General features: G+C 50.7%; 1 protein-coding gene across 3 annotated transcripts in view; it reads right to left on the reverse strand.

Annotated features, from left to right (window-relative positions):
- Positions 1 to 17,145, reverse strand: part of ZFC3H1 (zinc finger C3H1-type containing) — an 833,014-nt gene that overhangs the window by 637,659 nt on the left and 178,210 nt on the right. For all 3 annotated transcript variants that reach the window (XM_086921759.1, XM_086921741.1, XM_086921749.1), the window contains exons 10-11: positions 7,120 to 7,257; positions 5,845 to 5,963 (exon numbers count right to left, since the gene is read on the reverse strand). In XM_086921759.1, the coding sequence (XP_086777885.1) occupies positions 5,845 to 5,963; positions 7,120 to 7,257 (257 nt within the window). The remainder of the gene's footprint in view (positions 1 to 5,844; positions 5,964 to 7,119; positions 7,258 to 17,145) is intronic.

The following is a 17,145-nucleotide window of genomic DNA, read 5'->3' on the forward strand; positions in this document are numbered from 1 at the left end:
ATGCCTACTGGGAAAGTAGCATAATCTGTTCATAGCCTATATTGTTGTAGATACACATGTTTAGCAGACTGTAAAGCAGGACTCTCCGGAAGTGGTTGCTAGCATGTGGACGATACAGAATTCTGAAACAGGTTCCTTAACGCCGCCTAGCCGACAGGCTCCTTAACACCGCCTAGCCGACCATGGCCTGATAACAGGCTAATATGTCCACAATGCAGTGCTTGGTAAAGGTTTGCGGCATTGACCAACTGACTAACTTACAAATATATGCTAGAGGGACATTACTTCGTGAGGCCATGGTCGCTCCCTTCTTGCAAGGATGTTGCATCCTGGGCGGAACAGGGGGGACCCACTTTTCTTTGTTATAGTCTAGCACTGCAAGCTGCCGCTATTCTTGATCAGCCAACCATTGGGTTAGGAGAAGATGTGTATGCCCTTTCTTCACAAATGAGCAGCCACCACTGATCTGAGCTGTGTTGTCCCGGAAAGCAAGTACTTTGAATTTAAAGTGTTAACCCCAAAACAAAAAGACCGCTGATGAGCAAGGTGGATACTTCCGTCAAAACTAAGTCCTTGAGACAGGAAGACATCAAATATCCGCCCTGTTGAAGGCAAGCGGTGAGAAAGTGGGGGTGACATACTGCAAAGATGTATACAACAAGCATTTGCAATGCAATAGGTCTCGCAGCATTAAAGTTTGAGTTATTGGCATGGTGTATGACAATGCGTTGCATAAATTTTTTAGCAAACTTTGAATTGGTGAGCAGTGAGTGTGTGCAAGAGTATGCTGTTGCTCACAGCTGTTATTATTCACACAGCTTACATCAGTCTGCTGGGTGGTCGGGTGATCGGACCATCCATCCTACTATGACAGCATCTTCCTATGCACCCGACTACCTCAAAACAATGACTGGTGGCAATAGCGATAAGTAGCTGGATACCAATACTGACGTAACAGTAACAGTACTTTGTCTTCGGTTCCTCTTTGAGAATGATCGGGTACCCATACCTGTGTGAAAGATCTCAAATACTCTGCCTTGGGCATCCCAAGATTTTGGCGACCCAGTTCGTTTGACTTCATGGTTGAGCTACTTTTTTGTCTAAGCTTCATATGATTCCGCTGCTGGTCTTCACAGGAGAGGGCTGGTCTCGCTGATTTCTGTGCTCTGCCGTTGCGTATTTACCTGCTTCTTTAGTGAGTAGGGTGAAGAATGATGTGCACATGGCAGGGTCAGCACTGCGGTGGCATTTGGGCAAAGGAACTAACTATTGTGATGCGGCCAGAATAATTACCAGTGACTGAGATTATTGCAAGTATTCCATCCATCAGGAGCTAGGCGGGGGGGGGAAGAAACCATCACATGGGGTGACACCGGCAGTCTAACATGCTAGACAAACTCATCCAAATCGTGGTAAAACTAAAGAGTATCGCTTGTCAATTATTCCAATAAAACAAATGTATTTCAGTCAGGGATACTTCGGTACACAATTCAGGGTTATAGTCGCTTCCACAACGATTGCTTCACTGTACGATTGGTATGAGTCTGTACACTTCTAGTCCATCCTCGTTCTGAACTTAACGCCCTTATAATAGGAGAACCAGCATGGAGGTGGACGCAAGATTCGTGTCCAAGCGGCATCCGGCAGTGGATTATGCGGCAGGAGCGTTCTCGCTTGCGAAAGGTGACTTTGGAACGGCGGAGCAGAAACTTCAGAGTTTCAAGGTATTGTGAGCACCTTCTCTGCCGAGCTGAAAATTTGTAGTGCTGCACGTTACCGAGTCGCTGATAGGTGCACCAGCATTTTGGCAGGTAAGGGAACTTTGAAGCCAACAGAGATAGTGACCTGCACAAAGTCATACAATTTGTGCACGTAGAGGAGGCACGATTCTTACTCGGGTCCACTTAAGTTCCAAGGACAAAAACCGAAACAGTGCTAACGAGTCAATTGGGGTAACACTGAAAATACGTATGCGCAGGCATAATGCAGCTAATTACGATTTTTCAATGTGGATTATATAAAAACCTACTTCTACCCCAGCGTCATCTTGCATTTTTAAACAGATGAGTGTTACCTACCGGAATTTGTTTTATCGACCTTAGAAGGATAAAAGACAAAGTGTACGCCAGGGTGAAATCTGTGAACAAGTGAATTGGTTTGAGTCATATTCCGCATAGTTGGGTTGAAACGATGCACCCGGCACCTTGCAATGAACATCAAAATAAGGGCAACATAAAATGGTGAAAAAAACATGACGATAACTGATAGATGTGCGCAATATGACAACTCAGAAATTCGCTGACCGTAGCATTCAGGAATACTGGGTTAGTTCCTAAGAAGACAAGGGGCAGCCGCAGCACGCACGTACACATACATGGCAATAGTATCTCCAGGAAGTAGCTAAAGAAACTTTCGTAGGCAAACATGTTCCTATCTCACCTTCCGCGTAAAATCTCGCCTTTTCCAATATCGCTTAAAGGGCAAATAGAATGTTTGTTTCTGTTGCAAAAGCGGTCTCTTGGAGGGAGTGAATAGCATTGTAAAACGTATGAGATGCTAGCAGACATGCCAACATTGACTAGGACAGGGACGGGGAAGATTTAAAACAAAAAAAAAAACAAGACGTGTGCGCGCAGTCATGAAAACGAAACCTAGCGTGGGGGCGGGACTTCAGTCTTGTGCGCGAAACAGCGCCAACGGAGTGCCTGGCCAGAGGAGCAGTGGTGGCGCGGGGCTCCCATGCCAGAGGGAGAGCCCCGGGGAGGCTACAGAACACCAGATTGGCGGTAAGTGGGACTGTATTCGGGAGCGGCGGGGGTGTCTCTGTATGCGTGCGTGTATGTGCACTCGTGTGTGTGTGTCTGTGTGTGCGCATGCGTGTGTGTGGTGTTGGAGCTTCCCAGGAGACAGCAGCTGGCCACAGCGCGCGCGTGGCCTGTGCCGACCGCCTTTTGCGAGATGCGCCTGGCCAGGTGCCGTCTCCTGGGAAGCAGACCAAGCGACAATAGATCTCTGGCGAGACCGCGCTTACGCGCTGTTCAACGCCACAAGACCTAAAAACTGATAGGCTGTAGTGGTGGATAGGTCCAGGGTCAAGGATGGGGATAAGGAAGTAGCAATAAGCAGTGATGTTGCGGGTCCCCTTACTACGGCACCTTTTTATAGGAGACAAGTCACTTCTTCCTGAAGGATGAAGAAGTGTTCATGCGGAGGACGAGTGTACGGAGTTATATGTTGGGAGTAATTGTGTGTACTTTGAGACAATAGTCATTTGGACAACAGCTAGAACCTACTAATCCGATGTGATTTCCTCCCAATGAGAGGAAATATAGAGTATCCTCACCCTGACTGGTAATGTGCAATCAGGGGGGAGGCAGTGGTTCAAGTCATTGACTGAAGGTGGCAGCTCCCTTGCTGGGGCCACCTTTGCCCTAACCCCATTACACCACTACTATACCTACTCCCAGTTTGCTTTTGCCTCTGGTAAGAATGCAGTTCTTAAGGCTAGGTAGTCTTGGATCAGTCTGGGCTCTTGTTACAAAAGTAGCCCTTGTAAGAAGTGGTTTAGAGCTTTGCTGAATCCGTAGTTTTATAATTTTGTTCCAGCTTCCTATCAACATGCAGACTGACATGGTGTAACCGGTTTAATGGGAGGTTGAGGAAACACTGCTGGACTTCGGACTAGAACACAGATACGGAGCCAGGTTTGGCACCTCAGGAGCCTGCTTAAGTTAAACCCTAGAGGCTATTTCAGCTGTATATAATGCACAGGCAATGCTGGCATTAGTGAGAACGATTCCATCAAACACTATCTCCGCCCTCATTTTCTGTACTCCTCATGAAGATGCTTAGTAAGTTCTTGCATGTCCTTTCACTGGGCCCTATCACATTGTGACAGGAGTGCCAAAGAGTCGCCTAAACACCAATGGCTCAATTGCTATCCTCTTGCCAGTTGAATTGATAGCATTTGCTCTCCTTTTCTACAGAAGCATCAACAGTACCATGAGCTGAGGCACGCTGCGGGCGGTGTGGGCCATTAGGAAGTCACGAGGGACCTGGCCCTTGATGTACATCTGTCAGTAGGGAAGTGTTTGAATTTCTTTCTGACCCTTGGGTCACTAATCCAGCTTTGACAGGCTCCCTAAAGTTATACAAAAGCAAATTCCAACATGTCCATCAGTATAGGTAAAAACTGGACTGCGCGGTCTGACTCTGAGAGTATCTCCAAGAGTAAGGTGCCTCCTCTTGGGTGACTTGCATGTTCACTTTGTGAAATAGTTCAGCCTTCATAATAGGCTGCAATGTCATCCAGGGAGTGGCCTTAACAGGAAGTGTCCCAGATTTGGAGCCTAAATTACAGTTGTCCCAGGATTCATCAAGAGGAGACTCCTCCGGCGACTCCAGCAGAGCCAGACGGGTGGTGTGTACATGTGTTGTGGAGGTAGACGTGGGCTTTGTGGCAGAGGAAGTGGGTTGATAACTCTCCCTCCATTTCAGAGCCAGCTCTGGAGAGGTTCCCCCTCAAAAGGCTGGTATCCTCTTTCAAAGAAGCTCCAGAGGGACTGGTGGAGGAGTCTTGCTGAGATTTTGCCCACAACATGGTGGAGAAAGATAGTTCTGTCTGGCACTTAATTACTGTCTAGGTTTTGATGATCTGAACCTCCACATCCTCTGGTCCGATCGTGGATGGAGGACACAAATTCGGCTTCGATTTTAGTTATGTTTTCAGGGTTGACTACGTATTATGCCCAATCACAACTGAAGGCTTTAGTGCTGGCTTCAGGTGTAAGCACTGATGCTTTGTGTCCAACCAACAGTTTACGAGAGAGAGAGGATACTTAGGTCAGAGACCTGCTGGGCTCCAAATGTTTTGGCCTGTGTGGCCCAGAGCCCTAAGGCAGTAGGCGCCAGTGGCATGCTTTTTTCCTTGCACACATACTTGGGCCCGAACGCATGACTCTTGCAGGAACAGAGTGGGACTTCTCTTTGGAGAACTTGTTTGTTGGTTAGGCTCAGGGCCTAACGGCATACTCACAACTGTAGGCATGGTCTTTGTGTGCCTACCAGCAGTCTTGGGTGTCAGCTCGACGTTATCCATTCCCTTGTGGTCCCTAGTCTAAAAGCCTGCTGCGCAACCGGGGTCCCAAAGGGCCAGCCTCCTATTGTTCTTTGGTACGGAGGGGATCTTCCACAAAAGTCTGGGTTCCCGGCTGAATTCTGCTGGTATATTCTCTAGTGTGCGTAATACCACTCCCTTCAGTAACAATGTGGCTGAAAGCAAGGCAAGCTGTGCATTGGGGGAGGTGGGGAGGAGGTCCGACACAAATTACACACTTCATAATGGTCTGCCCATATGTAGTTACAACAGGATGGGAAATTGATATTCAGTCAGCTCCATCACCCAGGCAGCATTCTACAGTGATAGAGGACATATGGTGGAACTCTTTGTGGGTCGAGGGCAATGAGGCTCAGTGCTTAGACTATGGTCTTCAGTGGATCCACGCTTCAGAAAGACTAAAGAAAACTAAGCCTGAATCGAATGCGATGAGATCTATAATGAACGAACTATACTAGCTTAGTCACTCACTCTGCATATATCAAAACTATATGGCGGAAAAAAAACAAGTTAAACTGAAATCACTGCATGTGTGCAATATACACCAAAAGGAAGAATCATGCCACATCTCGTGACTCAAGAGACCTTTCACAGAGAAGCAACTAAAGAAGCCAAGAATGCAGATAACTATGCCTCTTACAAAAAGTGTTCATAGCTTGAGAGGAGGGTTGGAGGGGGTTCATCTTCATTGATTTAACTCATTCTATACGAATATTTAGTCAATATACCTAGCAATTTCTTCTTTTAACAGACGATACTCGATCTTTTTATCTTCGGGTAAAGCTTCTGGAGTTCTCATAGGATCGTTTTCTTTCTCAGATCTTGGTGACACTTTAGGTTTAGAAGCCTGGTCAAGAGAAAGAACAGTATTAAAAATAGAAAAACTGAACAGTTAAGCTCTAAAACGAGAAAAAGGATAAGCATCAATTGCAAAATAAGGCTAGATCTGTTTTAGTATGGATTACTAACTACAGTATTCACACAACCCAAAAAAAAGCAGGCCTTATTGAATTTAAAAACATTTCTAAAGCAGTCCGAGAAAGGTAGAAGAATGCATCAAACCAAGACACTTTTGGAAACACTCACTATCAGGACAACCAGCAAAACATCACCCGTGGGACACCTTTTTGGGTCAATTTATGATTATTCCACAATATCAGAGGTGGGGGAATATGTAATTTACCACTAGTGTTCTGGAGGCCACCTGTATTCATGCCATCTAACTATATAACCATGTTAATAAGCAGTTAAAGATTAGCAGTCAAGCTGTTTAGGTGCATTTCAACAAGAGAACACGTTAGACAATACAACACATTAGTAAATTAAACAAATATCCAATCAACATCAACATTTCAACAAATAGGCCATTAACAGCAAACATGGTTTAGAAAGTAAATGCTTGACTGTCTTCCAACTGATTCAGACTAGTAACCGATCAAAGACAGCAGATAGCAAAGTTTAGCATACATCTTAAACTAATTCAATCAATTAAATATACCAACATTCTATTGAACAAACAATGGTGTAATCATTACTAGTCAGTTCAAAATAGTCTGATCAATGTACCACCCTCAAATCTAAGTGCTGAAGGAATAGACTAAAAAGATTCACCTCTCAATGAAAGCGAAATTAAGCTATTTTCTACAACACAATTATTTTGTTTTATAAAAATCAAACAGTCAGAAAACATTAACCCAGTTTACAAACAGAAGCATTTTCTCAAACTCGAGAAATGAACAGACTAAAATTTTATACAAGATTTAAAGTATAAAAGGTAGCAGAATATGAAATTTTAAAAAACGCCAAATTGGCTTCCAACCTTGAAGTGAATGTCATTACAAAATAGATTCTAGACCTTCAACAATACTTCATTGCCTTCTTGTGACAAGAAAACAATCTACAAATGCTCTAGTTTGTTCGGCTCATTAGAGCTCTAGACGCACGGACACTACACAATCCAAAAGGGCATTATAACATCCCAACACACGCATATTTCTAGTTACCTCTGCAGTTCTCCTTGCTTCTTTGATCATGAACTCCAGCCCTCCAAAGACACTCATATTAGTGTTAGACTGCTCCACATCAGATTCACTATCCGAGTCGTTGTTTAGAGTCACAACCACTGACTTATGTTTCGGAAGCTAAACAGAAATAATTATGCAAAATAAAGGGTCAGCAACAGCAGAACAATGGTCTGTCTCGGAAATTAACAATTTCAATTCCAAAAGTTGGATTTTACTTTCCAATTATAGACCGCAAAGGCAGGTATTTCAAAATACCTGCATAATAAGGTAAAGGAATAGGAGATTTTCTTATTTTTGATTTCCCATCATAGTTTTCCAATGAAGCTCCCCGTTTGTTTGGGTACTCCAGACTTCAAACTATAATGTTTTTACACTTAAATCCAACAGGCTACTACAAGATGGATCGATTAAATGCACTTATATTAACCCAGACTATTCAGTGATGGATTATGAGAAGGTGCTCTGAACAGCTTTCAACTGGCATACACAGCTTACACTAAGGAACAACCACACTTGTTGCAGGCTGCTTCGAGGTGTTGGAAGAGTTGTACGAAGAAACTGCCCAGAGCCAAATCAGGCCACATAGGGCTTAAGGCACAGTTTATGCCCAACCAGAAGCCTGAACCAATGCTGGCATTACAACAATGGGAGACTTACTCAGAGTGAACTAAAAACCTGACAGGATGATGTAATCCCAGCAGGACTTCTCTTAATATGCAGAACCGGAACAAAGACAGAACAAAGGCACTAAACCAGTTAAGCAAATAGCAATGGAAATACTAATAACTATAGGCAAGGTATGGAAACAGAGCACATCTCTCCATGATGGAGGTCAACACAGATACACAGAAGTCCAAATGGGCTATATAATGGGGGCTTAAGAGGTCACTGAAGACCTACAGAGTACCCCTAAATACAAACTTTAATTGTACTTAATTATTTACAAAGGATTTCTCACCTTAGAAATAATCAATAAGATCTACAAGTCTATGTAGGAAGCTGGCTCTTCATATAATATACCAAACAAAGGTATGCTTTGTAAAGAGTCCAGTTATCGAGGGGCTTGCTCTAGCATTGTCAAGGAGCTCTTTCTAGGGTACTTAGGTCGAACAGCCTAAGGCTTATCAGAGAGGAGTGTTAGACATGTGTAACATACAGAGTCAATAAATGATGCACACACTCAAAAAGGAGATCCACACCAATTTAGAAAAATAACAGTTATTCTAATATATATGTTCAACCCAAGAACTTCGTCATCAGGTAAGCATTTTTTCAGAAGAGACTTTTTACAGTTTCAGCAGTGTTAATTGACAGTACGTTTTTAGACGTAATGCTTTCCTACGGGAGAAAGAACATTTACTGCATACATATGCTTGCAATGCATTTCCATGGGACCCCATTTGCTCAGGACGTGGTAGGCAGATGTAGGAAAGTGCCCCTTTCGTGACATGATCAGCCTCACTTTTTGTCTGGTATCTGATGCAATTTGACAGGAGAGCACTGTGTTCCTGCAATACAGGTCTCCAGTGCCAGATCTCCTTTTTTAAAACTGTATAATTGTTCCTCCAATTGGCAGTACTTTTAGCACCACCTGTAAGTCGCTAGTAAATGGTACCTAGGGCAACAAGGTTAAAGAGGGGCCCCAAAGGATCCAGCATGAATTGTTCTACCCTAAGGGATCCCGCAACACCATCATGCTAGTGCAGGCAGCATGCCTTGGTGCAGAGAAAAGTGAAAACACAACATAGCGCACCTCCTGTGCGCCATACTTGCAGGCCCAGCAGGCAGTATAGGTAGGTCGTAGAGTCCTAAGGCAGGGTGCACTATACTAAGTGTGGACATATCGCACAAGTTACTACTTGTGTAACGATATATCTGTAAGAGACATTAGTTAGTGATAGATTCCTTACCTTAGAATATCCCCAGGCGTCAGACTGGATCCGGAAATTTTTTGCGTAGCAATACCCCTGCGCGCTGTTAGGCGTCGTCTGCGGCTCCGCGTCCGTCGTCGGCGTCGTGAGCGCCGGGATGACGTCATCGGAGTATATAGACGGCGCCCATGCGCGCTGACGTCAGTTCTGATAACACAGCTTTTCCGCGCCAGATACGCAGAGCCATGATAGAACTAACACTGGTGCCATGAAACTAGGGCCCTGAAAGGGGATGACCTTAACCCTAAATATCGGTTCGCAGAACGGGGAGGATGGGAGGGCGGTAAGGAATCTATCACTAACTAATGTCTCTTACAGATATATCGTTACACAAGTAGTAACTTGTGCATCTGAAAGAGACACGTTAGTGATAGATTCCTTACCTTAGAATAGATACCCCAGCAATACCAACCCCGTGGTGGTGGGTCTGCGAACCAATATCACACCAGAAAGTCCTGGAGGACGGAACGGCCAAAGAAGCCATCCCTCCGGACTTGACTGTCCAGGCAGTAGTGTCTTGCGAACGTGTGCAGCGAGGCCCACGTGGCTGCCTGACAGATGTCCTGCAGGGGGACACCGCGGCCCAGGGCAGTTGTCGTTGCCGTGGCCCGAGTGGAGTGAGCCCGCAATCCAGCCGGGGGCTCCTTCCTCGCCATGGAGTAGCATGCTTGGATGCACAAGATGATCCACCTGGAGATGGTCCTCTTGTGTACAGCCTTTCCCTTCTTCGCGCCCACGTAACCAACGAAGAGTTGGTCATCCACCCGGAATTGGCGAGTGCGGTCCAGGTAGTAGGAGAGCGCACGTTTTGGATCCAGACGGTGGAGCCTCTCCTCCTCTTTCGAGGGATGCGGAGGCGGAAAGAAGGTGGGCAAGGTGATGGACTGCCCGATGTGGAAGGCCGTGACAACCTTGGGCAGAAAGGAAGGTCGTGTACGCAACACCACCTTATCAGGGTGAACAGACAGGAAAGGCGGAGAAGAAGAAAGAGCCTGGAGCTCACTCACTCTCCTGGCAGAGGTGATGGCAACCAGGAAGGCCGTCTTCAGCGTAAGGAGGCGAAGAGGACAGTTATGAAGTGGCTCAAAGGGAGCACACATCAGATAGGTGAGAACAAGGTTCAAGTCCCACTGGGGCATCACGAAGGGAACAGGAGGGAACATGTGTGTGATGCCCTTCAGAAATCTACTCACTATAGGGGACTTGAACAAAGAAGGCTGATCAGGTAGCCTCAAGAAGGCTGAAAGAGCAGAGAGATACCCTTTAAGAGTGCCCAGAGCAGAGCCCTGCTGGGCAAGGGAAAGAAGAAAGAGCAGCACTTCCGAAAGGGGTGCAGAGAGGGGATCCACAGCCTTTGCTGCGCACCATGCCACAAATCTATTCCACCGGCAGGCGTATACCGACTTAGTGGAGGGACGCCTGGCTGCCAGAATGATGTCACAGACTTCGGGAGGCAAGTCAAATGGCCTCAACTGCCGCCGCTCAATCTCCAAGCTTGTAGGTGGAGACTGGACAGGTTCGGGTGCAGGACCGTCCCCTGCTGCTGCGACAGAAGGTCCTCCCGAAGAGGCAGACGAATCGGGGGATCGACTGACATGCTGAGTAGCTCGGGATACCAGTATCTTCGAGCCCAGTCCGGAGCCACAAGGATAACCTGGGCCCGGTCGCGCTTGATCTTCTTCAGCACTCTGGGCAGAAGTGGTATAGGCGGAAAGGCGTACAACAGGCCGCAGCTCCACTCGCGACGAAAAGCGTCTCCGAGCGAGTGCCGCCTTGGAAACTCCAACGCGCAGAACTGCTGACATTGCGCGTTCTCTTCTGTGGCGAATAGATCTAACCAAGGCTCTCCCCACTGTCGAAAGAGACCTTGCGCCACGTCCGAGTTCAGACGCCATTCGTGATCCATCATGCACCGGCGGCTGAGTTCGTCCGCCCTGGCATTCAGAGAACCTGCCAGGTGTTGAACCACCAGAGTCACGCCCTGATGTTCCAGCCACTGCCAGAGGCGCAGAGCCTCCTGGCAAAGGGTCCACGACCCCACACCGCCCTGTTTGTTGCAGTACCACATGGCGGTGGTGTTGTCGGTGAACACTTGCACCACGCTCCCCCTGACAGAGGGGAGGAATGCCTTCAGTGCAAGACGAATCGCCCGCAGCTCCAGAAGGTTGATGTGGAGCCGGGACTCCGCCGGAGACCAGAGGCCTCTGATCTCCGCCTCTCCCATGTGGCCTCCCCAGCCCTGGAGGGACGCGTCCGTCACAACTACGTGCTCCGGCTGGGGTAGAGAGAGGGGTCTGCCACTGACCCAGTCGCGGTCCGTGAGCCACCACTGCAGTTGTCTAGCAGTGCCCTCCGAGATCAGGACATGATCGGACAGGTTGCCCTGATGCTGGGCCCACTGAAACTTCAGGTCCCACTGCAGAGCCCGCATCCGCCACCTGGCGTGACGCACCAGAAGGATGCAGGAGGCCATCAGTCCCAGAAGCCGCAGCGTCAACCTGACCGAGACCCGGGATAACGGCCCGAAGACAGGAATCAGAGCCTGAATATCCCGAACCCGCTGCTCGGGTGGGTAAACCCGAAACTGCGCCGAGTCGAGAACCGCTCCGATGAAAAGGAGCTTCTGAGAGGGACACAGGTGTGACTTCGGCACATTGATGGAGAACCCCAGCAAGTGCAGGAGGTCGGCCGTAGTCTGGAGGTGGCTGACGACTGTCTGGGGCGAGCCCGCCTTCAACAACCAGTCGTCGAGGTAGGGGAAGACTGACACCCCTTGCCTGCGCAGATGGGCTGCGACCACCGCCATCACCTTCGTGAACACCCGTGGGGCGCTGGTAAGGCCGAAGGGGAGCACGGTAAACTGAAAGTGCTCGTGGCCTACCGTGAACCGCAGGTAACGCCGGTGGGCCGGCAGGACGGGGATGTGGAAATAGGCGTCCTGCAAGTCCAACGCTACCATCCAGTCTCCTGGGTCCAGGGCAGCCAGGACCTGAGCCAAAGTGAGCATCTTGAACTTCTCCGTACGGAGGAAGCCGTTCACGTTCCGCAGATCCAAGATAGGGCGTAGGCCCCCTTTGCCCTTCTTGGGTACCAGAAAGTAGTGGGAGTAACAGCCACGTCCTACTCCTGGCCCAGGAACGCGCTCGATGGCCCTCTTGGCCAAGAGGGCCGAAACTTCCTCTTGCAGAAGTCGCAAGCGATCCCCCGACACACGGTGGCATTGAGGTGGCATGGATGGAGGGGAAGACTCGAAGGGGAGGGAGAAACCCCTTCGGACAATTTGCAGCACCCACCTGTCCGAAGTGACTGTATGCCAGTGGGAGAGGTGATGGCGAACCCTGCCTCCCACAGGCGTCACATGGGCCTGAAAACTCGGACTAGGAAGGTTTTGAGGCGGGGGCTGCTGAGGGAGGTGTGGACTGGCCTCGCCGCTGGCCCCGACCACCGCCACGGCGGTTCCCACGGCCGCCACCGCGTTGCTGAACATTCTGCGGCGCGTGGCTGACGGTCCGTGGTGGGGCGCCCCTTCCGTGGCCACGAAAGGAGCGAAAGGCACCCGATTGCTGGCGTGGGGCCGCAAGGCCCAAGGACTTGGCCGTGGCCCTGGAGTCCTTAAAACGTTCCAGCGCATGGTCTGCCTTGTCGCCGAAGAGGCGACGGCCATCAAACGGCATGTCCAGGAGAGTGGCCTGGACATCGGCCGAGAAATTGGCGGACCTCAACCAGGCGTGGCGTCGAACCGCCACCGTCGTTGCCATCGCCCTGCCCAGTGAGTCCGTGGTATCCAGCCCACACCGGATGGAAAATCGTGCCGCATCTCGGCCGTCCGCAAGGGTTTGGCTGAGTTTAGCCCTGACCTCCTCAGAGCATTGTGGCAGCACCTCCGCAACCGTGTCCCACAGAGTGTGGGTGTAGCGGCCCAAGAGACAGTTGGTGTTGACTGACCGGAGCCCTAGGCTCACAGACGAGAAGACCTTCTTCCCGAACTGCTCATATCTCTTGGATTCCCGATCGGGCGGGGCCGTCGGGAATGCGGTCTGGGAAGTGGAGGCCTGGATGACCAGGCTCTCGGGGGTGGGGTGGGTGGACAAAAAGCAAGGGTCGCCCGGTGCCGGGCGGTAGCGTCTGGCCACGTTCCTATCCACAGGGGGACCTGTGGCGGGCTTGGACCAAGTGCCCAGCAGAACGTCACACAAGGCCTCATTGAACGGCAGAAGGGGCTCCGCGGAGCCGGACTGCTGTTTGAGAACCTCAGTGAGGAGATTAGTCCTCACGGCCGCGACGGGGAGCTCAAGGTTTAGGGCCTTAGCTGCCTTCGTCAACACTACACTGTAAGCAGAACCCGCCTCCGAAGCCACAGTCGGGGGCGATGTAAATCCAGTGTCTGGCGAGGTGTCAATACCACTGGCCTCCCCAAGCTCATATGTCCAGTCCTGATGTGACTGGCAATCACGTGCCAGAGGGTCCTCGGACCCCTCCCATTGCTCCTCGTCACCCAGCTCCTGGAGACCAGGATGAACAGCCAGGGCCTCCTCGTGGAGATAGAATTCTCCGACGGCCGACGGAATCGGCGCCCAGCGGCGCCCCTCCGACGCCTGAGGCGGACCGTAGGAAGCATTGGGGTCGGCAACCACTACGGCTGCCGGGGACGACACCTGAAGGGACGGCGCCGGTGAGGTCGTAAGGTCGACCGGCGAGGTCCCGGATCCGGAGCCGGATCCAGCGAGGTCGCGCGGCGCCGGGACCGAAGTCGCCAGCGGCGCCGGGCCCGAAGCACCCGACGTCGTCGGGGCCGAAGCGCCCGACCCGGAAGGACCTCCAGACGGAGCCGATCGGCCCGAAGGCGCCACGGGAACCGACTGAGGAGGGAGGGCCCTCATGGCCATGAGGTACCTCTCGACCTCCTCCTGCGACGCGCCGTGCCCAGGGACCCGAAGGTGTGGGGCAGGCGGCGACGCTTGCGACTCCCGCGGAGCCGCGTGGGCGGTGTCGCCCGAACCCCCGGCCGCATCGAGCGAGCGTCGGGGCGGGTCGGAGGACCGATGGTGTCGCTCCGACCTCTCATGCCTCTTACCTGAGGACTTGGATCCAGACGATCGGTGACCACTCCCGGAGCGTCGATGACTCCGACCTCGCGACCTGTCCCTCGACCTCCCGTGGGACCGGGACCGGGACCTGGAGCGGCGCGGGGCCGACTGCCTCAGCTCGAGACGCTTGCGGGACCGCTCCCGCCTAGCCTTCGACGTCAGGGCCCGGCAGTCGTCACAGGTTCGATCGTCGTGGTCGAGGCCTAAGCACTTCAGGCACCGGCGATGGGGGTCCGTGACCGACATGAGTCGGCCGCACTTCGAGCAAGGCTTGAACCCGGGCATCCCTGGCACCGATAGTCGAGAATCGACTAAATAGAGGGTCAAAAAGATCAAAAAGTTTTCAGTCAAAAAGTGACTGGGGGTAGAGCTTCTTCCGGATCTGCGCTAGCTGGCGCGGAAAAAAGAAGAACTGACGTCAGCGCGCATGGGCGCCGTCTATATACTCCGATGACGTCATCCCGGCGCTCACGACGCCGACGACGGACGCGGAGCCGCAGACGACGCCTAACAGCGCGCAGGGGTATTGCTACGCAAAAAATTTCCGGATCCAGTCTGACGCCTGGGGATATTCTAAGGTAAGGAATCTATCACTAACGTGTCTCTTTCAGATTGCATGAACAGATATACCCATGTCGTCGAAGTAGATTCTTAGATATAAGTGAAGAGAGAAGCCAGTTTGAATACATGTGCTGGACACTGGTATTTACGAGTTCCTCAGTTTAACTTAAACTAGAGGTTTTGTTATCAAAACAGCTCTTATTAATTAACCCATACCGATTACAGTGATTAATTTATTAATACATACACCCAAAGGGCACCTTAGAGGTGTTCCCTGAACCTACCGCCTACTAGTGTACTGGATGACTGGTGTAGACTAGGCTGCCACCACAGACTGGTTTCTGCCCCCCTTGCAGGTGAGACCCCGCGCTCTGAGATCAGAAGTAATGCCTGCTCCGACCGGAGGGGTCTCCTCCAAGCAGAATGCCTCAGTGATCAGTATATCAAGGCATGACGCTTCAAATGCCTCTGTGGCCTTTGAAATGAGACTCAAAGCTTCCAAAGACAGAGAAAATGCCACCCTCTGCCCCAGGCCCATTTGACACCAGGGCAGGTGGGAATAACAGTGCATCCCCTCTCAGGTCAGTTCTAACCCCAAGATGGGCTTCCTGATGTGGACATAAGTTTTAGAACTCCATCTTTGTTTTGGCAGAATTACACTCTCTGTGTCCGGGTTATGCCCACTTTCCACAGTTAGTGGTCATATAGAGGATATAGACACCATGAAGGCATGTAGCCAGTTGACTACTACCCATACCTCCCCTTAACACAAAAATTGAGGATTTAGACTGCGCCCTCGCCCTTCTCCCCCACCCCAGATGCCAGGAACTCAGATTGGACGGATCAAGTAGGACAGAGCCGCGAGAACTGAATCCTAGCTGTTTACTTTAGGCCCCAAATCCTACCTGCTCTAGTCTCGATAACCGTGACCGCGACTTGTCCTGCTGAGCATGTTCCAAGAACCCCGGGAGACTGTCAGCCCATTGCAAATAGCTAACAATCGTCCTTGGAGTAGAGGAACAACTCTCCTGCAGTCAACAGGAGCCAAAGAAGCAAAGTCCAATTCACTGAGTTGCCACTTCCCAACTAGCAGCCCTTCGGGAAGAGATACCTATGCACCTGAAGGTCAGATCTGTCCCACCCATCGAGTGAGAGGACACCAGGACTGACCGGAGCCGCAGAGGACCAATACCCAGGGTACCGGACCCCTTGCAGCAAAGAGCCCGTGACCAATCCGGACGAACAAGTTACTTACCTTCGGTAACGATATATCGGTAAGAAACATTAGTTAGTGTTAGATTCCTTACCTTAGAAATATCCCCAGGCGTCAGTCTGGATCCGGAAACTTTTGCGTAGCAGTACCCCTGCGCGTCGGTAGGCGTCGTCTGCAGGCGTCCCCTGCGGCTCCGCGTCCGTCGTCGGCGTCGTGCGCCGTGATGACGTCGCTGGAGTATATAGACGCCGCCTCCGCGCGCTGACGTCAGTTCTTTGCACATAGCATTTCCGCGCCAGGAGACGCAGAGCCATGAGAGAACCAACACTGGTGCCATGTAAAACTAGGGCCCTGAAAGGGATGTCCTTAACCCTAGGTATCAGTTCGCAGAACGGGGAGGATGGGTGGGATCGGTAAGGAATCTAACACTAACTAATGTTTCTTACAGATATATCGTTACCGAAGGTAAGTAACTTGTTCATCTGAAAGAAACACGTTAGTGTTAGATTCCTTACCTTAGAATACATACCCCAGCAATACCAACCCCGGTGGTGGGTCTGCGAACCAATACAAACTACACCAGAAAGTCCTGGAGGACAGAACGGCCAAAGAAGCCATCCCTCCGGACTTGACTGTCCAGGCAGTAGTGCCTCGCAAAGGTGTGCAGCGAGGCCCACGTAGCCGCTTGGCAAATGTCCTGCAAGGGGACTCCCCGGCCCAGGGCAGTGGTAGCCGCCGTGGCCCGAGTGGAATGGGCCCTCAGCCCAACAGGAGGCTCCTTCCGAGCCAAAGAGTAGCACGCTTTGATGCAGAGGACGACCCATCGAGAGATGGTTCGTTTACAGACCGCCCGACCCTTCTTCGCACCCACGTAGCCAACAAACAGTTGGTCATCCACCCGGAACTGGCGTGTGCGATCCATGTAAAACGAAAGCGCACGTTTTGGGTCCAGACGATGGAGCCGCTCTTCATCCTTTGAAGGATGCGGAGGCGGGAAGAAGGAAGGGAGGGTGACGGACTGCCCGATGTGAAAGGCCGAAACAACCTTGGGCAGGAAAGAAGGTCTAGTCCTCAGAACCACCTTATCAGGATGAATGGACAGGAAAGGAGGTTGGACAGAAAGAGCCTGGAGCTCACTCACTCTCCTGGCAGAGGTGATGGCAACCAGGAAAGCCGTCTTTAAAGTCAGGAGACGGAGAGGACAAGAATGAAG

Source organism: Lissotriton vulgaris, chromosome 1_1 (assembly GCF_964263255.1).
Source record: "Lissotriton vulgaris chromosome 1_1, aLisVul1.2, whole genome shotgun sequence".
In the NCBI taxonomy this organism is placed as follows: domain Eukaryota; kingdom Metazoa; phylum Chordata; class Amphibia; order Caudata; family Salamandridae; genus Lissotriton; species Lissotriton vulgaris.